The 24,617-nt window shown below is 39.0% G+C and overlaps 1 protein-coding gene and 1 pseudogene across 2 annotated transcripts; one reads left to right on the top strand and one right to left on the bottom strand.

Moving 5' to 3' along the window:
* Positions 1 to 1,003: 1,003 nt before the first annotated feature.
* On the bottom strand, positions 1,004 to 23,574 carry CRLS1 (cardiolipin synthase 1). Its single transcript, XM_080684844.1, has 7 exons — positions 23,119 to 23,574; positions 20,393 to 20,530; positions 16,032 to 16,161; positions 7,494 to 7,579; positions 6,179 to 6,247; positions 4,296 to 4,387; positions 1,004 to 1,940 (listed from the first exon to the last, which is right to left on the bottom strand). Exons 1-7 carry the CDS (start codon positions 23,413 to 23,415, stop codon positions 1,853 to 1,855), a joined length of 900 nt encoding a protein of 299 aa, XP_080540970.1. The 5' UTR covers positions 23,416 to 23,574; the 3' UTR covers positions 1,004 to 1,852.
* LOC308256348 (large ribosomal subunit protein eL43-like) lies at positions 14,316 to 14,584 on the top strand (annotated as a pseudogene). The gene has a single exon. The product of its transcript is annotated as a large ribosomal subunit protein eL43-like (transcript).
* Positions 23,575 to 24,617: the final 1,043 nt, after the last annotated feature.

The following is a 24,617-nucleotide window of genomic DNA, read 5'->3' as shown; positions in this document are numbered from 1 at the left end:
TATCAAATTGATATAAAAGTTATTTTTATTGCTAACGACAAGAGACTAATCACTTTTAATTCCTTTCGTAATTTTTAACTTCATCGAATGTGTTTTCCGTTACTCTGTTTCTCTCTAAATGACAATAAAAAGCTGAGAATTTGCGTGATTGGCCACAAGCTTTAGAACAGAAAACAAGAATTCTCGTGATCTGTCCACAATGTGTTAACCAGACTCAATAAGACCTTAATTCTAAAGAGACGGAGAGGGCAACCCGTAAGTCACTCCAAATAGCATCAGCACTAAACTGTAAATAAGCATAGTGAAGTGCAAATCCTAGTTTTTCCATAACTACTTTATTTCAAGTTCTCTTTCTGGAACACCTTTTTAGTGTGCTCACATTTTGCTAGTGCTGAGACATGCTCAGTGTGCCTCTTGGGTGGTCCAGACTTCTGCCTTCAGCCTCACCACCTCCCAGGCTAAGACTATATAGGAGGTTCCAGAAGGAAAGAACGAGCCACACACCACCCTTCTCTTCCCTCAAGGCCCTCCATTCAATTCAGTGGCAGTGTCCCTGCCTGCAGGCTTCAATGTGCTCCAAGCCAACGGTGGCTGAACAGCTAGTTTGGGAACAAGGAAGCCAGGGCCAGCAGGCAACAGAGGGGCACGCTGATACAAGGATACCAGTAAGAGGCATGAATTTTGCTTGTAGCTTCCCATTTTAACACAGCTCAACAGGCTGTTTAGATAATCACATTATCTAAGTAATTCCACATTACACTTGAAATTAGAACCTGGAACAACATGCAGCAACAGGCCTCCAGTGACAAGAGGAAGCACAGACTGACCTAGTCTTCCATTCTCCTAAACATGCCAGTGCAGTGAGAATAAGGGCTTTTAAGTCAGATGGTCCCAAACCAATTATTTTTACAATGCAAGTGCAAGTGATGTATCTGAATGAAGGTTATGAATCAGAAAACTTACACAACCAAGAACTATAATATCTATACAAACAACACAAGATGAAGGTACACTGTTTTCCAGCTTTTTTATTTTTTTAACATCTTAACAAAAGAATATTCCCCAAAGTTTAAAAAATACAGTTTTATATTATATACATAACATTATGAGTACAGATTCCAATATCATACAAACACTGCTATGTTAGAAATACAGTGGGAAGGCATGATATAATTCACTGCCTCTTGGAGGGTGTAGGCTCATGGATATGTTTTATTACTCCAACTATTTCTGTTACTTGTTATCCTGATAAACTATTAGGCACCTGAAAGGTTGGAAGACTACTGAACATGAACTTCAATACCCTCTATTTTGATCTTTATAATCTCTTTACAAGTTTACTTCATCTACAACTAAGCTACCTTTATTGTCATTAGCCTAAATGATCGAATATTAACCACATTAACTGTTAATATACATACTGATCAAATTAAACTTAAAGTTGTATAGCCAACTTGTGTAGGCTACATATATTTAAACCTAGGAAATTTCCTAATGCATTGTGAGCGATCTAAATTCTATTAAAGAGAAGTAGCAATTCTCTAGTTTCCATGCCCTGGACACTACTTTCTAAAAAAATATTAAAAAATGACTGACAATAATTGGAACTGATTCCTTTTAAGTTAATCAAGAAACCTATGGTAAAAAATTCTAAATGATAGTTTTATTTGTATTTAAAAATACATTGGAAATTCTGCATATGCCCATGATCAAGCTTATTTTCAATGCACATTAAATATTGATGACATGGTTTGATCTGACAAGTCCTTTTTCAAAGTAGGGAGACTCCTGTACATTTCCACTGGCCCTGCTGCCAATGATGTATATTGCTTCCGTGCTAACGATGACAGATTCATCTGCCATTTATCACCTGAACAGTTTTCCGACCATAATGATAATAACTGTAAGCTGATGCAACCGTGGTGAAAGCTGTAAAACACCTTTAATGGAAAAAAAGAAAATTTAGTTGTCAAGTAAAGATCAGTAACTGTGAGAGTGATAAAAAATACATTGAAAATTATTTAAAAAGTAATAAAGGCTGTGTGGTATAAAATTATTTTTAACTACAAAAATTTAAATGCACTGCTTTTCCTTAAGACCTCATTAGAATTAGTATCGTCAAACAAATCTAGTTCATGAGTCCAAGAACATAATGATAATCCTAGCAACTGTCATTTTTTCCCAGACATTACTCTAGGTGTCCTATATTCTCACTAGAGGCCCAGTGCACGAAATTTGTGCACGGGTAGGGTCCCTAGTGGCTGCTGGCTGCCAGCCGGGGTTTCCCTTCCCCAGCTGCTGGCTGGGGCCTCCCTTCATTCTGCCCCTGGTGGTCAGCACATGTCATAGCAAGTGATTGAACTCCCGGTCGGTCGAACTCCTGAGGGGACACTTTGCATATTGGGCTTTTATACATATAGATATTATTTTTGCAACAGAGAAGTTGGTCAGGGCCACGGAACCACACTAGAGTCTGGCCTGGCTTCAACTCTGGAGCCGTGTACGCTTTCTACTACTCCATGCTGCTGAGAGTGTTAGACTCTATTTCTTGAAATCTGAGTCATTTAAAATAAATTTGTTTTCTTTTTTGATTCTTCCTTAAGCGAACTGGCAGACTGACTCGACTTTCTCCTGGAAGTTAGATCAGGAGTGCTCATGGCTTGCTGAATGTTCGCAGCCAACAGGGTACCTCTTAGTGTGTTGTGCACTTCTGCTCCACCAGGTGAGGTGTAGGACCATACAGACTATTTTTATTTGATCCCAAAGCTGTTCATGCCAGTTAAATATTCTAAATTCACACATTAGCCAACGAAAAATACATGTAGGAAAAGCTGCTGTTTTTGAGAACTAAGTGGATGCTCTGTAAAGACTTGATAACCAGCCAACTTGCTAAAAACTACTATAAGGTAAGCAGGTAATATGGCTGTCAAAATACTAGAGAAAATGTTACAAAATCTAGAAAGTTTATATACAGATTGCTTTGTACATGTCTTAAAGTCTTACATCACTTTAAAATAAGCAGAACATGAAAATCAGAGATGTATTCAAAGAAAAGGTGTTGGTCCTATTCAGAAGATGTAGAATGAATCAGAATCAATGTACACTTACATATCCTATATAATAAAAGCCTAGGTGGTATCACGCCCTTGTGCAATGTCATTACAAGATAGCCGCCACAAGATGGCCGGCAGGGGAGGGCAGTTGAGGGCAAACAGGCCATCAGCGGAGGGCAGTTGGGGGCAATCAGGCCGGCAGGGGAGGGCAGTTGGGGGCAGACCAGGCTGGTAGGGGAGAGCAGTTGGGGGCAATCAGGCCAGCAGGGGAAGGCAGTTGGGGGAGACCAGGCCTGCAGGGGAGGGCAGTTGGGGGCGACCAGGCTGGCAGGGGAGAGCAGTTGGGGGCAATCAGGCCAGCAGGCAAAAGTGGTTAGGGGCAATCAGGCAGGCGAGTGGTTAGGAGCCAGCAGTCCCGGATTGTGAGAGGGATGTCCGACATCCCCTGAGTGGTCCCAGGTTGGAAAGGGCACAGGCTGGGCTGAGGGACACCCTCACCCCCCACCCGCCCCCAGTGCACGAATTTCGTGCACCAGGCCTCTAGTATTTTAGAAAAGGTTTAGTGTGTGCATAATTTCTAAAGCTTCTTTAGCTTAACTGACTGGTTAACCAACCATTTTCTGGCTCAGACTGCATCAAGCAAGAAGGTTTTAATTATAAAGTTAAAGGTATACTAAGATGCACTGCTTCAATATCAGTGTGACACATCCAAACTCTGAGAGTTTGAATTTGACACCTTTAAAGGCTACAATAAGCACAATAAAATAAAATTCAAAACCCTTTCTCCAAGTTTCCCTCCCACAATGGCCCTTTCACTAGGCTGGACACACTTCCCTGTCCACTCTCCTACACCTGACTTTGCACAGGGTCTGCCCTTCACCAAAATGGCCTCCCCTCAGTCTCTCCCTGTATAAAATCCACCCAGACCTCATGGTTCAAATGCCACTTCAACCCTTAAGCTGTCCCTCTTCTTTCACCTGGAAATGGCTTCCTTCCTCTGAAATCCCAACGTATCATCTGTACCTCTCATCCCCTTTAACTTGCATGAAAACTCCTCAAATATAACTTCTACACCCCATATTCTATAGTAAGCTTCTTAAGAATAATATCAACCATAGAATACAGCCCATAGCTTTACCTGGTTGGTGCTCAATCAACACTGTAAGAACAAAGTAATTCTAGGACTACCACAATAAGCCATTTTGTTAACATTCTCACAGGGTAATACTAAATTTAGCTTACCACAGTATTGGAAGATAAAAGCCGTGAGCATAATTGAAAACCGGAGCTGCCAAAGAAGCTGCTACCAAGATTAACTGGACTGCTGTGTTTACCTAAAAAAAAAAAAAAAAAAAAAAAAATCCATCCATGAACAGTGCCAACTAGATCCTGTTTCAAGCTCACAAGACAGAGTAACACAACATACCCTCAACATGTTTAATGTTCTAATATTCCTGCCAAAGAAGCTGGCATTTACACAAAGGAGTGAACTTCACCAACTGGCCCATTTGTCTGCACAGCTGCTCTTCACAGCAAAGAGAAGGGCAACTGTCAGAAAATACCACTCTCTTGAATTTCCATAGCAATTCAATATGATTCAAAGCTCTCTGCCTTTTATTTCAGCCATTAAAACAGCCCTGTGAATATGGAAATAATTTCACAGATGAAAAGGTAATGCAATTAGTAAAGTGACTTGCCTATAATCATAGCAGGTTACATATCTGAACCTAGAACCCAGATTTCCCAGCACTTCATTCAATGCTATCGCTTGCCTGCCTGTCAAACTCATGAGGTTAGAACCCTGAAATGCACTCGTCTCCATGAGAGGCTCTCTGGAGGAAATGAGGATTCCCTACCCTAAAAGACAGCATGGAGGACAAAGGAAGAAACAGAACCAGAAAGACACTTAAGACTCCTACTCTACTCATGGTGAAAAGTGTCTGGCGGAGAGTGGGTGACAGGGAATCAGCGGGTGATGTGCCTCGAGAAGCACCTATGTTCTATCATCCATTCTGCAGCCAAATTACAAGAATTCTACTTTGTTTTAAAAATAAATAATAAAAACTGCCTGGAGAACTTCTTTCAAGATCAAGGATTTGAGGTATTTGTCCCTCCATTTCTTTAAGCCACATCCTATCTGTATCAAATTATTGTGATACAAATATAAGTCACCTAAACTTAAAAAATAAAAAATAAAATAAAACCCCACATATATAGGTAAAGTTCCACCCAGGGAATTTCTGGTTTGAAAGTAATCACCCCCTGGCTGGTGTGGCTCAGTTGACTAGGGGTTGTCTTGTGCAAGGAAAGATTGCTGGTTTGATTCTCAGGGCACATGCCCTGGTTTCAGGATTGATCCCCGGTAGGGGGCATGTGGGAGGCAGCCAATAGATGTTTTGCTCTAACATCAATGTTTCTCTCTCTTTCTCTCTCTCCCTCTCCCTTCCTCTCACTCTAAAATTCAATAAAAATATTTATTAAATAAATTTAAAAAATAATAAATATGTAAAAGTCATCACCCCTCTGTCCCAAAGATGACAGGCACCCCCAGCCTGATAAACTGCCACTACAAAGATGGGACACAAGAATGAGTAGAGCAAACTTATCAAGGCCAATAGAAAAATAAATGTGCCTTGAGAGCCATTAACAGTGTCCTCTCTGTGTGCAAAGATTGGCACTTGGCACACAGCTATAATCCTGAAGTGGCTCACTCAGAAAAACAGGATGGAGACTTAAATAGCAGTTGTTTATGAAATTGTGAATAAACTTTCTCCTATCGCTTTGCATGTAACACTCAAACTTGAAAAGGAAACAACCTTATTACAAGTTGTTTTCACCAAAGGGAGGAGGGTAGTGAAACCAGAAAGGAACCTTCATAACCTCTTTGTGTTTACTTTCCCTAAATGATGGCCCTATTCCCTCATCTTAAATTCTCAGACCACCAATACAAAACACAACACATATACTAAAAATTACAAAAGCTTTGAGAACAAAAATATTGGGTTAATGTCCCCACTCTCTATCCACTACAGTCAATGCATTTAAGTTTGTCTCATTTTCAACTGCTCCAGACTGAGGTTTATATTCATTGTAATAAGCTTAAAAGGACGCTGTGTGTCTCTTACCTTGCTGATGAAGGTTGGTTTTAACCTAGCAGTAGCATAGCAAGGATTGAAATACTTAGAAAGTGTTCGCTGGCAGAGGAGAAAAAAAGATAAAAGTTTACTCAATTTAGCATTCAATTTCAAATAAACATTTTGTTATTATATATAGGTAACAGTTACTGAATGCTTACCACAGGCCTGGCTCTATGCTACAATAAGCCCTTTATCTGCACTTTCTATTTTCCTAAATGAGCATTATTACATTCTTTATAAATTATACATGGGTTACTGAAAAGAGATTTTAAAAACCCATAGATTTGTCAATTCCTAAAAAACTAACAGATAACTATCATAAACTCTGTCTATCTCTTTCTACTAAAAAATCCAATAAATTTCCCATATTACTATTTTCTTTTATAGACTAAAAACACAAAATAAATAAAATACTACTATGTTCACTGAGTTGGGAGCCAACAGATGAGGTCATTATGCTATGCTTATGTGCTCAAATATTTGTAAAACCAATAAACAAATATACAAATTAACCATCCCATGCTCATACAGCTGTGATTTTAAAAATCAGTTCTAGACAAGCCATAGTAGTGGCTCAATTAGATAGCAAAAAAGGCTTCGTTGTGCAAACACTCCTAATAGAGCTTGGATGGGGAGCTGGAGTTAGTTCTGTGCTATCAACTGAAAGGATTTGGACTTAAAACGAAAGCATGTCTGTTTTATTTTTTTTGTTTTTGTTTCATTTTTAAAATTTCTTTATTGATTAAGGTATTATATATGTGTCCTTATTCCCCCATTACCCCCACCCCCCCACTCATGCCCCCACACCCCTGTTTTCTGTGTCCATTAATTAGGCTTATAAGGCATGTCTGTTTTATTTTTTTATTTTTAAATATATTTTATTGATTTTTTACAGAGAGGAAGGGAGAGGGATAGAGTTAGAAACATCGATGAGAGAGAAACATTGATCAGCTGCTTCCTGCACACCCCCTACTGGGTATGTGCCCATAACCAAGGTACATGCCCTTGACTGGAATCGAACCTGGGACCCTTCAGTCCTCAGGCTGACGCTCTATCCACTGAGCCAAACCAGTTAGGGCAAGGCATGTCTGTTTTAAATTGATTATTCTGTGTTCACTGAAAACTACTAAAGCAAGATGACAGTTATGTGTGTTTTAAAAAAATTTCTTGGCAAATAGATTTCTAAAAAACAACTGCCATAAATTATTCCCATAAAGTGAAACTCAGTATACAACAGAGTGATTATTTTTTCCCTTAGGTGCTAAGTAATAATAAAAGAACATTTTCTTTGAAACAAACTCACCGGTTCTGGAAGAGTTCGATATCTGACATAAAAAACAGCAACAATCAACATTATATCTCTTGAAATTATCATATAAGTAAGTGGAACTGAAAATCAAAAATAAAATAATTTTGGTTGGGATTTTTAAAATTACTAAGATATTACACATACAGTGAAGCCTTACCATAAACTGGTGTTTCTGATAAGCCTTACCATAAATGGGTGTTTTTCATAAGTAAAAATTTTCATTTTTTTTATAAACATCTATTGAAAGTTTAGGATCCTTAAAGTGAACCACTGATTTTTATCTTTTTTTACATGAACTCAAAACAAAGTGAAAAGAAACTATGGCTTTCAAAGTCTAAGTTTGCCTTTCAGAATGTTGACCCTCTAGGCCTCCTTTTGTTTTGTTTTTCTTGCACATGTTTTAAGCTGCAGTTAGTTATCAGTGTCAGCTTTAGCTCTAACCACTTCTGTTATTTAGCTTTGTAAGTTTGGGGGAAAAGATCACCATGCTCACTATAAGTACATGGGATTAAAATAGTAAAGAGGTTGGAAGGGATGTCAGGGCTCAAACCATACTGGCGTCTCAGGACCTTTGACTGCTTGCTTCTGCATTCTAGGCAACTTTATAATAAACAATGAAATTTGCTATATGTACCACCTGTGAAGAAACAAAATGTTCTCATTCTTATCTGGGCCAGTTCCTACCCCAAAAATTGCTATTTTTTTCTCCTGCCCCATTCATTCAGTGAATTCTAACTAAACATCAATTCAACTTGTCAATACTTTCTCATTATTCCTAAGATTCTACAGCATGACCCCAGAGGCAGAGCCAGCAGATGGATATTTTAGATGAATGCCAAGGAGCCCTTACTACTCCCTTGTGGAATGAGAATGGGAGGGCAGAGGACTTGTTTCACTTTATATCCTTCAGTGCTTCAAGAAGTCTTAACCATGAACCTGTATCAATTTCATAAGGGAAAAATTATTTTTTTTAAAGGAGAAAAAATCCTGAGGCTAAAACACAGTTCAAAATGTTTCAATTACTACAATAAAGAATCTCTGTATATCCCCATTTCCATACTTTCAAACAGCTCTTTTGTGAATTACTTTTGAGGCTATACTTATGGTCCTTTCTAGCTTTGACATTCTGTTGACTTTGCAACTTGAGAAAAATCTGACTAATGAATTACAGATTTAAATTTTAAATCTCTGCTGGTCACAGCTATGATGTAAGTGTTGATCCTTGGCCTAGAACTGGATGGCAAGATTTCTCCAAAGAGAAAGTGGTTCTCCACGCAATTCATGGCATTTGGAACACACAGATGATACAGTTATATGAACCAAGTAACAAAAGCCAACCTGCCATGATTTTTAGGGACATTTTTGTGACTGTACAACAAATTTTTCATAGCAATAATTAGCTAGCACCACCTAACAGCAACCAGATTTTAAAATGCAGCAAACTCACGCAAATTACATATAATAAATCTCCCAAACATAACTTCAAACAAAAATAAGCACCTGGTAATGTATTTCATCACCATGGGAGAAAAAGAAATATGCCTTAATCCTAAATAAGAGATTTCAGCAGAAGAGGAGATACACTGCAAAGACTCGGGTCCAAGTTCTATTAACTACCAAAATTATAATTTATTAAGCATTTTTTAAAAATATTTCTTACATATTATTAAGAATACCAGAAAGAAGAGAACCAAAAAAACATAGGGTAGAAAATTATCAAAGATATAAACAATTTTCAGATTTGGAGTTTTCAGACTGAAGGGGACTTCTTAATTAATACCCAGCACAATGAAAGACTCACACCAAATTTGAGTAGGATCTAGAGCATATACCACTATAAAATTTCAGAACTACAAGGACAATGAAAAGATCCTGGGACTCAGCTCCCATTAATATCTGACTAAATCATTCAGAACAATCCTTCTGCTAATATAACTAAAGAAGAACAATAAAAATAAAATCCCAAAAGATGCTTACAAGATGCTTACTGATTAAGGTATTATATATGTGTCAGGCTAATGCCTGTTAGAGTGAGAACTCAAAAAAATAAATAAATAAATAAAGATACTCAAAGCCACTGTCCCTACTCCTAGGACACAAGACACAAAGTTGAATAGAAATTTTGGTAGTCTCAGATGGTCTGGGGGACAGCAGTCAAACCCTTGAGGTTGGGGTCTGATAAACCACCTCATAGCTTTGAGCTGGGGTGTGAAGGACTATCACCCAAGATTGGGAGAGGAGATGGTACTAAAGCCTTACGAGAATGACTCACCATCTGACAATATAGGACAGGGGTGGGGAACCTTTTTTCTGTCAAGGGCCATTTGGATATTTATAACAACATTCTCGGGCCATACAAAATTATCAACTTAAAAATTAGCCTGCTATATTTGCTCAAACATTTAATTAATTTATCCCTAGTGCCTTTGCAGGGCCAGAACAAATGATTTCACGGGCCTTATACAGCCTGCAGACTGGATGTTCCCCACCCCTGATCTAGGGAGTCCTAGCCTCTTAGCATTCCTAAGCACCTAGGAGGAGTGAACAAAAAATCTTCCTTGGAGAATGATGCCATCATCCTAAACATAAAAATATTCCTCCAAATTATTTTTCAAACATTAATATAATGACTAAACAGTCAAAAATAACCAAACTCACAAGATATCATGAGTAAGAATCAACAGAAACAACAAATGAAAGAAACCCTCCCTCAAAAGATATGAAATTTTATTTAAATATGTTTTTATTGATTTTAGAGAGAAAGGAAGGGAGAGGGAGAGAGAGAAAAAAATATTGATGAGAGAGAAACATCAACATTGATTGGTTGCCTCCTGCAGGCCCCCTACTAGGGATCGAAACCACAACCCCGGCATGTGCCCTGACCAGCAATCAAACTGGCAACCTCTTGGTGCATTGGTCAACACTCAATCCTTGAGCCACATCGGCCGGGCAAAATTTTAGAATTATAAGAGTCCATTAAATAACTGAATTTATTGTTTTCAAAGGGATATAAAAACAAAGATTTCAGCTGAGAACTGAAAACTATGAAAGACAATTTAGTAAGCTCGAAGAATAAAATAGAAATTCTATAACTGGAAAACACAATAAAAAAATAAACTTGGCACAGCTGAAGAAGAGAAGTGGGGAACTGAATGAGCAAGTACATTAGTAAGCACCCAAAATGAAGCCCAGAAAAATAAAATAAGGTAACATACAGAAAAGAGGCTAAGACAACTAAAAGATTCTGTGAAAAGGTCTACATAGGTACACTACGTTCCCAGGAGAAGAGAAAAATAGGCCATAGCAATATCTGAAGATTAAGGCTAAGAATTTTCCAGAACTGATTAACAATGTCAATCCACAGATTATAAAGCCCAACAAGTCTCAAACAAGATAAATAAAAAAGAAACTCATATTCACAAATATCATTGTGAAATTGTGGAAAACCAAAGACAAAAAAGAAATCTTAAAAGCATTCAATGTAAAAAGATTTCCTTAAAAAAAGACATGGATTGCCCGGCTGGTGTGGCTCAGTGGTTGAGCATGAGCATCAACCTATGAACCAGGAGGTCATGGTTCGATTCCTGGTCAGGGCATGTACCCAGGTTGCCGGCTCAATCTCCAATGGGGGGCTGGGGGAGGGGAAAGGCATGCAGGAAGCAGCCCATCAATGATTCTCTCTCATCATTGATGTTCCTATCTCTCTCTTCCTTACCCTTCCTCTCTGAAATCAATAAAAAAAAAAAAAAAAAAGGCATGGATTAACTGTGTTCTTATTACCAACGAGAAAGCAACTGAATACATTAAAAGTGCTCAAAGAAAGTAACTACCAACCCAGAACTGTATATTCAGCAAAAATATCTTTCAAGAAAAAAGTTAATCAGACAGAAAAAGCCAAATACTACATGGCGCCACTTATATGTGGAATCTTTTTAAAAAATATATATTTTATTGATTTTTTACAGAGAGGAAGGGAGAGGGAAAGAGAGTTAGAAACATCAATGAGAGAGAAACACCGGATCAGCTGCCTCCTGCACAACCCCCACTGGGGATGTTCCCACAACCAAGGTTAATATGCCCTTGACCGGAATCAAACCCGGGACCCCCCAGTCCGCAGGCCGACTCTCTATCCACTGAGCCAAACTGGTTAGGGCTATACGTGGAATCTTAAAAAATACTGAATTCAGAAACAGTAATAAAGTAGTTTCCAGAGACTGGAGGATGGGAGAAATAGGAAGAGGGTGGCAATGGGACAAACTTTCAGTTTTAAGATGACTAAGATACAATAATATACAACATGGTGATTATAATGAAAAATAAGTAAAATAGAATAAACACTGCTAAGAGATTCACTTAAAACAGAGTTAGGAGGCTAGTAAGGAAGTGAGGACTACACATATCTTTCAGTTCTCAGAGCTGCTAGTAAATTGCTAAACCTGTTGCTAAACTTCAGCTCAAGGCCAAACAATAAACATCCTGGAATAACAACTGCCAAATGGACGCCCTCGGCCTTTACTCCTTTCTTATAATTTTTGCCTCCCTCATTTGCATACTGGGACTGAACCAGTCTAAATAATTTAGAAAATGAAAACTCAAGGAAAGAGGAGGAAAACATAAAAAAAAACCCACAAGATTTAATCAAGTCCTAAACATATCAGATAAGCTCGGCAAAGGCCAAAGTTGGTTCTTTGAAGATTTACGGTAAATTTCTAAAATGCAACTGAAACAGACAAGAGTTCCTAGGAAAACATCACAACTTACAAGATACAAGATGAACCAAAAAACCTGAATCATCTTAAAATGATTTAAGGAAAAAATCTACAATCACTTATTTTAAAACTCTTTCAAAGAAAACTCCAGGCCTAAATATCTTCAACAAGTTCTACCAAACATTTAAAGAATAATTGTGCCAAAACCGGTTTGGCTCAGTGGATGGAGCGTCAGCCTGCGGACTGAAAGGTTCCAGGTTCGATTCCGGTCAAGGGCACGTACCTTGGTTGCGGGCACATCCCCAGTAGGAGGTGTGTAGGAGGCAGCTGATCGATGTTTCTCTCTCATCGATGTTTCTAACTCTCTATCCCTCTCCCTTCCTCTCTGTAAAATATTAATAAAATATATTAAAAAAAAAATAAAGAATTAGCCCTGACCTGTTTGGCTCAGTGGATAGAGCGTCAGCCTGCGGACTGAAGGGTCCCGGGTTCGATTCCAGTCAAGGGCATGTACCTTGGTTGCGGGCACATCCCCAGTGGGGAGTGTGCAGGAGGCAGCTGATCGATGTTTCTCTCTCATCGATGTTTCTAACTCTCTATCCCTCTCCCTTCCTCTCTATAAAAAATCAATAAAATATATTTAAAAAAATATATAAAAAAATAAAATAAAATAAAGAATTATTGCGACCTTACACAAACATCTCCCAAGAATAGGGGGAAAAATAGATTCCCCAACTCGTTTTATGAGATTGGTATAAACTTGATGCTAATACCTAACAAGGCTATCTGGAGAAAGGAATTCTAAGCCAGTCTCATGGATCTATATGAAATCACCAACAAAATATCAGCAAACCAAATCCAGCAATATCTTCGTAATATATAACAACAAAGTTAGATTTATGTCAGAAATTTCAAAATGGTCTAACATCAGAAAATCAAGAATGCAATTCCACCACACATAAACAGCTTAAAGGGAAAAAATATGACTGCTATAATACACAAGAAAAACATGATAAAATTCAACATTCGATTGTAACAGAAACTCTGAGCAAACTCCTTAACCTTAAAAAGGGTATCTGCAAAACCCTACGGGAAATGTCGTATTTAATAGTGAAATGTTGAAAGCTTCCTTTGAGATTGGGAATAAGACACAGATACCACTCCTATTCAACACTGTACTGAGCAGTGGAGTAAGGCAAGTAAAAGAAAAGGCAAAAGAACTGGAAAAGAAAAAATATACTGTCATTAATTACAGACAATACATAATTGAGGATACAGAAAACCCGAGACTTCATTTACATTTTTATCATTAGAATAAGAGTTTAGCAAGTGTTACCAGATACAAAAATCAACATTAGAAACAGAACTGACTTTCATCCATTAACAAAGTTATTACAAAATGAAATATAAAAAAGCTACCAATTATAAAAGCATCAAGAACTATCAAGTACCTAGAAATAAATCTAATAAAAAATTACTACTGTTCTAGAGAAAACTAACATTTTCAAAAGCACCAAATAGAGCAGATATATTATATTTGTGGACTGGAAGACTCAAGTTATAAAGATAACAATTCTTCCAAATAGATCTATAAATTCAATGCAACTCCAATTAAAATCCCATCAGGATTTTCTGGGGGAACTTGAAAAACTGATTCTAAAATTCACAAATGGAAAGGGGTAAGAATACCATAAGTGGAAGGACTTGCTCTACCAGATATCAAGACATTTAGCAAAGTAATAATAATTAAGAATGGTACTGGTACAAAGACAGACAAATCAATGGGGAAGAATCTAGGCAACCCAGAAACGAACCCATGTACATATGGTCACAGAAGTGAACCTGGAGAAAGTACAGACTTGTCAACAAAAGGTCCTGGGATAATTGGGTATCCATAGAAATAAAATTAATTTTTAAGAAATATATCTTTTTTTAAAACATCAACTGGGAAAATAAAAGCTTTTCAATATAAAACATAATCACATGTAAAGGAAAAGTATCAGAATGGCATGAGACTTGTCAACAGCAAGATGGAATCTAGAAGTCTATAGAACAGTGTCTTCAAAACTGAGCCAGCTCTCTGGGTTTTGACTTGGTTTGCAACAACATGGCTAAATGCACCAAGAAGGCAGGAATCCTTGGAACCCGTTATGACGCCTCCCTCAGGAAAGTGGTGAAGAAAACTGAGATCAGCCAGCATGCCAAGTACACTTGATCCTCCGGTGGCCAAACCCAGATGAAGAGATGAGCTTGGGGATCTGGCACTGCAGTTTCTGCACGAAAACAGTAGCTGATGTTGCCTGGACCTATAACACCACTTCTGCCATCACAGTCAAGTCTGCGATCAGAAGACTTTAGGAACTTAAAGACCAGTAGGAGCTCCACAATTTGAAATTTTGCTAGCCTATAATAAATGACTTAATTTATGTAACGAAAATTGAGCAAAAATAATCTGCAAATGAAAATTTTGCCCAGTTCAAACCTCAATCAAGTAGGAAGAGTAGAATAACATTTCAGATGTCTTTTAGATGACATTTTATATGTCTTAGAATAAAGACATTTTAGAGCTCTAAAAATGTGGCTGCCACACTGCATCTTTACACAGGAAATGGGGCCCTCCATCAACAGAAATACCTTTACAAGGAAGCCATAGGAGCCTGGAAAAACCGACTCAACACAGAAGAGAGAAAATGGAAATTTCCAGAATGATAGTGAAGCAAAGTCTCAGTTTGGGAGACAACCTACACCAATTATTTAGGTAAAGCTCAGAGCAACAAAACCTGGGAACAATGCTATGTTTAATAGGGAAATACCTGGCTAACTTTTGTAAAATAAAGCAAAAAATTAAAAAATAACTTTTAAAAATGGGAGGCACAAAAGTACACAAGATCATTTCAATTTTTAATAATGTCAACAGAATGTTCCTTAATTCTTTTTCCCTATAAAGTATTTGTATTTATTTGAGACTACTCCTGCCCCTTCAACACCACCAATCATATACTAACACAATTCTGACTTTCAAAGAAGCACATAAATATAACCATTAGTCCAATTCATTTTTTAATTTGGTATGGGAATTTAAAAGCCTTATGGTAGAGGAGAAAAATAATGTCTAGATTGAGGATTCTATACCAGTCTGAAACTCTTCCTCTCAAATGTTAATAATACATGCTATTTATTGAAGGACCATGTGCAGCTTCTTTGTTCTCAGATTCTATTCCGAACTCTTAGAAATAGTTTAAACTGAACCAAGGGAGAAAAACTAAGAAATACAGGTAAAGTAAAAAATGAACAATCAGAAAAGCACATGCAAAACACAAGGCAAAAGATCATAACATTTTGTTAGAAAGAGTATTCAGATAATGAATTGTACAAACACGCATCATTTGAAATGGCATAATAGTATCTAAGTAAAAATAATGTGCAATTTTAGACATCTTCAGGGTTTCAGACCTCTCATTTATTATGATTAAAGAGTACTAAGGAAAACTTTAAATTGTTTTCCAAAAGCTAGGCACTAAGAATATATAACATGGTTTCAAAACATTCTAGAGTAACAGGAATTGGCACTATGAAATATTTGCTCAATTTTAACTTTAAGCAATCTTACTAAATGAATTCTACTACTATAATAAGGACATAAATTCTAAAATAAAAACAAATAATTTGACAAACCAAACAGTTCAATAGTTTAGAATTAAGGAAACAGTTTAAAATTAAAAAATATATTTTGGGGACAAAAATTATCTATCAAGAGAAATCCTAAGCTGATTAATGTCCTTCTTCCCTATACTATAAAAAGTGTGCATGACAGTGTTCTTACCTGGAATAAGATCTGCATAGGTCAAGCTAACATATAAGATACTGATAAGTATTTTATCAGCAAGTGGATCAAGAGCACTTCCCAAAGCTGATTTTTGACTGGCCCAGTTTCGAGCAATAAATCCATCCAACTGAAAATAGAAGTTGTTTTTTAAATAAATGTCATAATAGGCACAGAGTAGTTATCTTGTAGAGATACCAGGATAACAACTATACTTTCATAAAATGTAACTAAAATCTCTTGTTTCTTATCCCCAAACTTTCTCATTCTTTCACTGGTGTATGTTTAGCTTTTAAATTACAAACTGGTCTGAAAATAATTTCACTTGTCTACAGTACTTTTCTTTCTCAAGACCTTTTGGTATTTCTCAATGTTTCCACACTGCCCCTCTGTGGGATGAACCCAGACATAAATTTAGAGATGTAGAAATCTCCCCAAAACTCACAGAAAGCATGAGTGATTGGGCATGGACTAGGAGGCCCCTCTCTTGAGCATTGGGCTGAAGCTGCTTTTACTTGCAAGGACTTCCCTTTAACTGTGAGACTCACTCCTACCTACTCTTCTACCATCCAACTCCCTCAGTTTTAAGTTATTATTTCCAAAAATTTTTTTTTATTTAGTGCCAGTGTTAATTCCGCATCTGGCTGCATTTGCATGACCTATATTTGAATAAAAAACTCAATCCTCTATGCCTGGCCTACTTAAAAATTTTTATACAAAAATTACTTATTTAATATTCTTGCAAATAAGTTATATTTTAAAGCAGAGGTCATACCTGCTTGCCAGTGGGTCAAATGGGGCCTACAGGCTGGCTTTATATGACCTGCCCAGAGCTTTCAAAAATATAAATTAGTTGCCAATACTTAAATATTCAAAGTCTTACCACAAAAATCAATCCACATCTCCAGGCCACTAAGGGGTCACAAAATAGATTGAAACCAAGTATTGCCTATCCTCATTAAGCAAGGCAGATATTTTCTGGTTTTCCAAATCCCTACCTGGCTTTTACTCACTTTATTTAACTTGAAGCCTCAAAAATATTTGAATTTTCTAGTTCTATTTCCAAGGGAAAAAAATCAAATTGATTTAGATGTAATTTAACATGGTACATCTTTATAGAATAAATAAGTCCTCCATATCTCAAATATTCCAATGAGTTAGAGGAGACAGCAGTAGCACAGGACAATGGTTAAGAACTTGCTGTGTGGCCCAGCCAGCACGGCTTGGTGGTTGAGCGTCAACCTATGAACCAGAAGGTCATGGTTTAATACTTGGTCAGAGCACATGCCTGGGTTACAGGCTTGATCCCCAGTGTGGGGCATGCAGGAGGCAGCCGATCAATGATTCTCTCTCATCACTGATGTTTCTCTCTCTCTCTCCCTCTCCCTTCCTCTCTGAAATCAATAGAAATATATTTAAAAATATTAAAAAAAAAAAGAACTTGTTGTTTGCAACAGAACATAAGTGATTCAAGTTCTGGCTCTCCCACTTACTGTGTGACCTTGGGCAAATTATTTGGCCCCTCTAAGCCCCAGTTTCCTCATCTGGAAAACAGAGACAGTATTACCTACCTCAAAGGCTTGGTTGTCTTCAGTAATCAACATTTAGTAAATCCCCCCAAAAAGTAGTTATTGATATTACTACCACAACTGAAAGAATCTATTTTCTTCTTAGGTAGACTAGGTGTAAAACTGGCTATCAGGAAGTGCCTAGAACTGGGAGTAAGAGCCTTGGAAGATTCAGCTTTTAGTTTAGTTTCTGATCTCAGGGACATTAACCTCCCAGTTTTTCACCATCATCACCTCTTATCCTGTTACTCTACCCACATTAGGTTCCAAGGTCATCAACATCATCACTGCTCTTCGAACACCTATAACTCCTACTCCACTTTCCCTCAATCCTGCTTAAACACAATTACCCATGTCCTCCAGCCAGGCCCGCACCCAAGCAGCTGAACACTGATCAAGAAAAACACATAGCCCTAGCCAGTTTGGCTCAGTGGACAGAGCGTTGGCCTGGGGACTGAAGGGTCCCAGGTTCAATTCCGGTCAAGGGCACATGCCGGGGTGTGGGCTTGATCCCCAGTAGGGGGGGTGTAGGAGGCAGCCTATCAATGATTCTCTCTTATCACTGATGTTTCTGCCTCTCTCTCCCTCTCCCTTCTTCTCTGAAATCAATAAAAATATATATTTTAAAAAACTTATTTAAAAAAAAGAAAAACACATAAATGGGCTGATTGGTCTCACTTCAAATTTATGACCCCAAAGCTCCCGTGGGCACTCGATACTGCCTGGCAACCCCATACCTGCTTACCTTATCTTTTCACGCTGTCTGCTCTCACCTCAAACTAACTCCATACTTCCTAAAGTCTCTCACTCTAGCTCATTATCGTATCTACATTTTCCATGAAAAACAGAAACAGACTGTCAGCACTCCTTCATATTGCCACCTCCAAATCCACCACTTACCGGCATCCATTCATTCTCTTTACCTTCCCTGAGCCCTGAGCCCAGGCCCTCTCACCTTCTGTGAGTTGCCATTCTCCTTCTCTGCATCCTCAATCTCTCCCTTCCTACCTAATTAGTTTATTAAGAACAAAAATTTCTCCTATGTGTGTGTGTGTGTATATGCCCTTCCTTGACCCTATTTCTTTATTTCCCTATAAAGCAAAACTTCCTCAAAGTGATGTCTATTGTCATTACCACCTTATATTTGACCACCAACCCACTCTTATTGTCTCCACCCTCTACAGACGGTACTCATAAAGGTCACCAATGAAGTCTATATTTTTAGCTTCCTTGACCGCAACACAAATTGAAGCACTTTCCTCACCTAACTTCTGTGACTCGCCCTATTGTCTAATATTTTCCTTCTTGCCAGCTATTCCTTTTCGGTGTCATTTACTCATTCCCTTTCCATTGCTGTACTTAATTGCTCATTTCTCTGATCCCGTCACAGCTTCGATGACTTTCCCAGACCATCTACATGCAGATAACTCCCAAATCTATCTCTAACCACTGACTTCCTCCATCTCCACACTAACTACATTCAACTACCCAAATGATAACTCTATGTGAAAAGGCATAATAGTTCTTGGTATTTTTCCACAAACCCTACCCTACTCTAAGTGTTGTTAATCACAGAAAATGTTAACCTCAATGTACCTGCTTGTTAAAAAGCTGTCATATTTAGCTCCTTTTTCTCACCTCACACATTCAATCCAATGTATCAACTCTATCTTCAAAACATATCTCAAACCCATTAATTTCTCCCCCATTCCAAACTCCCACCCTAGTCCAAACTACCAACCCCCCTAGATTATTGTAAGCCTCCTAACTAGCCTCTCTGCTCCACTGTCACCTTCTTATAATCCATTTCCCATACACAACATAAATCAGGCCTTGTCATTCCCCTGCTTAAACCCTCCATGAGTCCAGCTATCTGCCAAGCAGCCATTCTAGAGGCATTAAAACCTCCATGGAATAAATGTGAAATATGGTGCCAGTTAACTTAGGTTTCCACATACACTGTCTTACATACTTAGAAAAATGTAAATGAGGCCCCTACTCTTCAATGAATATTACAATTTCATGTGGCAGCTAAAAAAAAACAAACCTACCATCAAAAAAAGATCAACTCAAGTAGCTGAAAAAGATCTTGTCTGTTATGAAAAACAAAATTCCATTATCAGTATAAATAACCTTGGACAGACTTGGAGACCATATTAATAATGAGTGGATGCCTTCACAGACTTCAGAGATAAAAGCAGGAATAAAAGAGAGATTGTGAAAATGGGGAGAAGTTGTGACAAACAGGACCTAAACTCTGAAAAACAAAAGTGGCAGCCATTTTGCAACTATATTTGATGCATATTTGGAAATGCCATGTAACAACGCAAATGCCCTCCTTTGTTTATCCTGCAAAATCTTCAGCCAATTCCATATTGCTTACCAGAGCTACTGGGCAAGTGAGCAAGTGAAATTTTGTTTCTATGAACCTCAAAGATAGGCATGCAGGAGGCCTCCAATCATGGATGTTTCTACCTTTCTATCCCTCTCCTTCCCGCTCTCTCTAAAAATCAATAAAAACATATTTAATAAATAAATAAATAAATAAATAAATAAATAAAAAGTCCCTCTCCTATACCTCCATACAACCCCTCTACATTCCTTAGATAGTATAAAGAATAATAGAGTTCCACATAGATGCTAAAGACAAGTCCTTAAATAAAGTGCCTGGTGAAATTCATCTTAAGGATTTCCTTCCAAGAAAAAGCAGACTAAGGCTGTGCTGTTTCCATGCCGTAGAGACCCTGGGATGTGGAAGGGGCGCAAAACAGAGGAAATGACTTTATAACTTACCAAATCAGTTAGCCCAGCTAAAGCAAAAACTCCTAGTGCCAAATTAAAATCTTCTTCAATGATCAAATAGCCCAAAACTGGAGCCAAGCCAATTCTCGTCATTGACAACATATTTGGTATTGTCCATGGGTTTTCATACTGAAACAAAAAGACAACAAAATTTAAATTTGTATTTTAAATAAATATATACATTAGCAAAATACACTTGATAAGCTTAAGGGTTAGAGCTACATACACTTTAAATTTAGTATTTTAAATTGAGTTTTTAAATCCTTTCTGTTTTTATAGACATCATTCTAAAACTATCAAGAATACAGAAGATGAAGATGTGCCATGTACCCAAAGGTAGATTAAAGTGTCTACTACACATAGGTTTCTTCCTAAAGAGAGAAGGAACAATATTATTATCTACCATATATGTCAAGCCTTTAATATATGACCTCACCATTGGAATGGAAAACTTTAAACACTGCTTTTAAAAGTGAAACTTCAAGAAGCTCTTATACTTCAAGTAGACAGTCTAGGAAAAAAGAACAAATTATCAACCCCAGGCATTCTGGCTTAAAAATATTTATTGCAAATAATCTCCCTCACTCCTCTACACATACCCATTAAAAGAATACTAAATGATACACAGTGTCGGTTAATCGGAATGAAGAGGGGGAAAAACATTGAATTACAGAACTTCACTACTAAATTGGAGAACTGCTAAAAGAAAATGGAACTAGGAATAGGGATTGAAATTTTTAGGAAATAAAGGGAAATTTGAAAAACGGTTCAAAACAGCCACGGACATGTTAAGATCCCCAACTAGAAACTAAGAGCTTTCACAGCTCCCCTGTGGGAGCCTTATGATTCCTTGAAATTTCACTTCAAGCCAAGCTGTTTGAAGTTGGCACTAACAAAAGGGCTTCTTGGCAGCTGCTCTGAAGAACACTCCTTACTTGCCAAACAATATTCAAATTGTAAAAGCTTCAGCCCAGTGGTGCTAAGACACCCTGCACAATGGGGTACAGAAATAATACCAAGAAAATGTCTCTCCCTAAAGCCTGGATTTTTACCCTACTGAGTCAAGGCTGCCAATTCTAGCCCATGTGACTATCTCACAAGACTAACCCTAGTTAACCTCTTTCTTAATCAGTAACCAACTTGCCTGAACCTTAATCTTGGGTTTTTTTTAAGTGATCAATTCCAGTTCTAAAGACATCTTTTAAAAATTCCACGGACCATCCAGTAAGAAAAGAGAGTTCCCTAAAGATACGAAGTTTCTGTTTTAAAACAAAACCTCAGAGAGGCAAGATAATGGTTATTAGTTATTAGGATCAGGTGGCAGAATACTGTCTCTGAAAGCTACAGAAAAACTTCAAATTCTCCAGGAAACAATCACCAAAAGAGAACCAATACAAACCTCTACCCGAGGACCTTTTATTGAAAACAGATCACGTTATACAATTAAATGAAAACATTCTTGGAGTATATTCCAAATTCAAGTTCAATGGTCAGAGTGTTTCAGAGTCCAGAGAAAAAAGTAAGTCTGTTGACCATACTGTGGTACAAAATAAGTCAAATACTGATTCAATGTTACAACAACTCATAGAGGGGAGAAAAAGATAGTTCCTGATTGAGAAAAATGAGTAGCAAACAGAATAAAGAGGCCCAAAATTAATCTCAGATATTCGTGGGGCAAAATTAAAGACAAAGTTGCAAACAGCCAGACCATTTCATTTGGTGAATTAATAAACCAGGTTGAATGCAGAGGAAGGGTTTCTTTTTAACTCCACGTAAACTATTTCTGTCAAAATTGCCTCATTAACTTATAATCATTAAATCTGAAAATTTCTAAATTAAAATTAAGAGAGCCAATCTAATCTTCGATTATCCAACCAAAAACCTGTGGCATACTCGACCAAGTACTGCCGTTCTGGGAAGGACTTCAGCCAGCATATGGCAACCTCAAAGCATCCAGCATGAGGAGGTGAGACCCCGGCCAGGATGTGGCCACCTCAACCCATGCTGCACAACTTATGAAGGCAGTACAGGGGCCCGCTGAAGACCTAACAATTGAAGATGTAATAATTGCATGAGTCTTGCTAACATGACATCAAAAGCTCACCCTACATTCATGCTCTGGTGTCTTCTGCTTGGCAGTATTTCATTAGGTAAGTAGACAAATATCTCCCTCCGTAACCTCAAGAGAATTTTAACCATCTTTTGTGATTTAACCACTTTTAAAATCTTTCAACGACAACTTAAATTACTTATCATTTATCTTATAATATGTAAGACGGCCAAAGATCAAATAATAGTGAGCCAAACCTGCACAAGCAGACAGAAAGGCCTGTATATCTTTCTGATGATTCCCACGGACTTTCCCTAAGCATTGGGGATTCCCTTCCTTCATTAAATTAAAAATAGACTTTTATTAGACAAGCGAAGGCTATTTTTACCAATGCAATATGGAGGCCGGTCCAGCAACCCATGCGGATAGAAGAGGTGGAGGGGGGATTCTAACTTAACCACCAAGACTGAAGGTGGACACGGTCGGTACCTCTCAAATTCATCCGACCCGGATAACCTGCCCGTAACTTCTCCTCAGGAAACGGCTTAAAAGTTCTGAAACGGAAGCGCCCGACCGGACAGGTCAAAGCACGTTATTCGCATCCAGGTCTGAGCCCCGCAGGGCCAGCGACCCCGACCCAGGGTGGCCCCTTCTCCTCCGTACGTACCAGGTTGGCGGCGCTCTCTGGGCCCCACGGGCCGCCCGGGGCCTCCGCGGCGGCGCCCTCCCCGGCTGGGGGCCCTGGGGTCGCCTTCCCCGCGCCTGAACAGTGGCCCCGCGGGCCTGCTCCAGGCAGCCACAGGCCGAGCGCGGCCGGGCGCAGCCACCAGCGCTCCGCCAGGCAGCCCAGGCAGATGGGTGCGGGCGGCAGCAGGGCCCCGAGGGCGCGCCCCTTGCCCGGTCGCGCCCATGTGGCCCCGCGCAGGGCACCCCACGAGCCTCGCGCCACGCGCGAAGCCAGCATGGCCCTGCGGCCGTGCTGCGGGAATGCAGGCAACGGGAGCTTAGCAGCTCGGGGCACCCACGAGCCGCTTCCCCATCGAGCGCCCACAACCTCCCAAGACCTCGGACACTTCCATACTTGTTTTCAAACCCCAGTACACTCCTCTTATACAGGTGGCCTGCTGCCGCCAAGGGCGGACGGGCGCCTTCGCGACGCTTTTGCGACATCGTCGCCGCTGAGCTTCCCTGCGCCCCTGGTGGCAGCGGGAGGCGCGTGCCGCTGAGCTCGTGCACCTTTGGGTAGCGCGCCGTGCGCCGTGCGCTTCCCTCGGCTCCCAGCCAGGACCGAAGCCCGTGGGAGGGAATAGGGAGAACATCGGGCGGGGTGACCGCGTGGTCCACGTGGCGGGAGAGGACGCAGCCTTCTCAGGCCCCAGCCTGAAATTCTCCCAAACCTGTGGCCTGCAGAAGAATCCCCTTCAGGTGTGCGCGGCGTTCTCGGCTCTTTTAGGTTTAAATATTGATAAAGTGGTCCAGAAGAAATAATCAGTGTTAACTTACAGCTCTTATTCCTCTTTTGAGCGTTGCATATGCCAAAAATATAGGTTTTAGAAAATGTCAATGATAATTACTGTTTACCTGAAAAGGGTGTTCATTATAACCAAGATGTGTGTGTGTGTGTGTGTGTGTGTGTGTGTGTGTGTGTGTGTGTGTGTAGAAAGTGCATTATCCCATTTGATGCTCCCAAAAACTCTAAGGTAGGCCGAAACCGGTTTGGCTCAGTGGATAGAGCGTCGGCCTGCGGACTGAAAGGTCCCGGGTTCGATTCCGGTCAAGGGCATGTACCTTGGTTGCGGGCACATCCCCAGTGGGAGCTGTGCAGGAGGCAGCTGATCGATGTTTCTAGCTCTCTATCCCTCTCCCTTCCTCTCTGTGAAATATCAATAAAATATATTAAAAAAAAATACGTACAGTAGTGAAAAAGTATTTTAAAAAAAAACTCTAAGGTAGGGTTCATTATTAACTTTACATTTATTAACATAAGAAACATTCAAACCTGTAAAGAATTTTTGTTAATTAGTACTTGAGCCCACACTGTTGACAATTGCAGGGAAGCAGAATCTCAACGGATTGAGATAATGCTACGGAAATGGCAGTTCTGCACCTTGTTTTATAAGTTACAATCAAAAGAGAAGACATAAATGGGTTACCATGAAATCCATT

Source organism: Plecotus auritus, assembly GCF_963455305.1.
Source record: "Plecotus auritus genome assembly, chromosome: 8".
Classification (NCBI taxonomy): domain Eukaryota; kingdom Metazoa; phylum Chordata; class Mammalia; order Chiroptera; family Vespertilionidae; genus Plecotus; species Plecotus auritus.
This window is presented reverse-complemented; position numbering and strand designations above follow the sequence as displayed.

Bases quoted from the DNA above. Each gene is read 5' to 3' on its own strand.
- CRLS1 (XM_080684844.1), bottom strand. From the start codon at position 23,415: ATGCTGGCTTCGCGCGTGGCGCGAGGCTCGTGGGGTGCCCTGCGCGGG. The intron at 4,388-6,178 runs GTAAGAGACACA...TTTTTTTTTTAG, and splicing joins AACCAACCTTCATCAGCAAG to GTAAACACAGCAGTCCAGTT. The intron at 1,941-4,295 runs GTAAGCTAAATT...TTTCCATTAAAG, and splicing joins TTTTATCTTCCAATACTGTG to GTGTTTTACAGCTTTCACCA.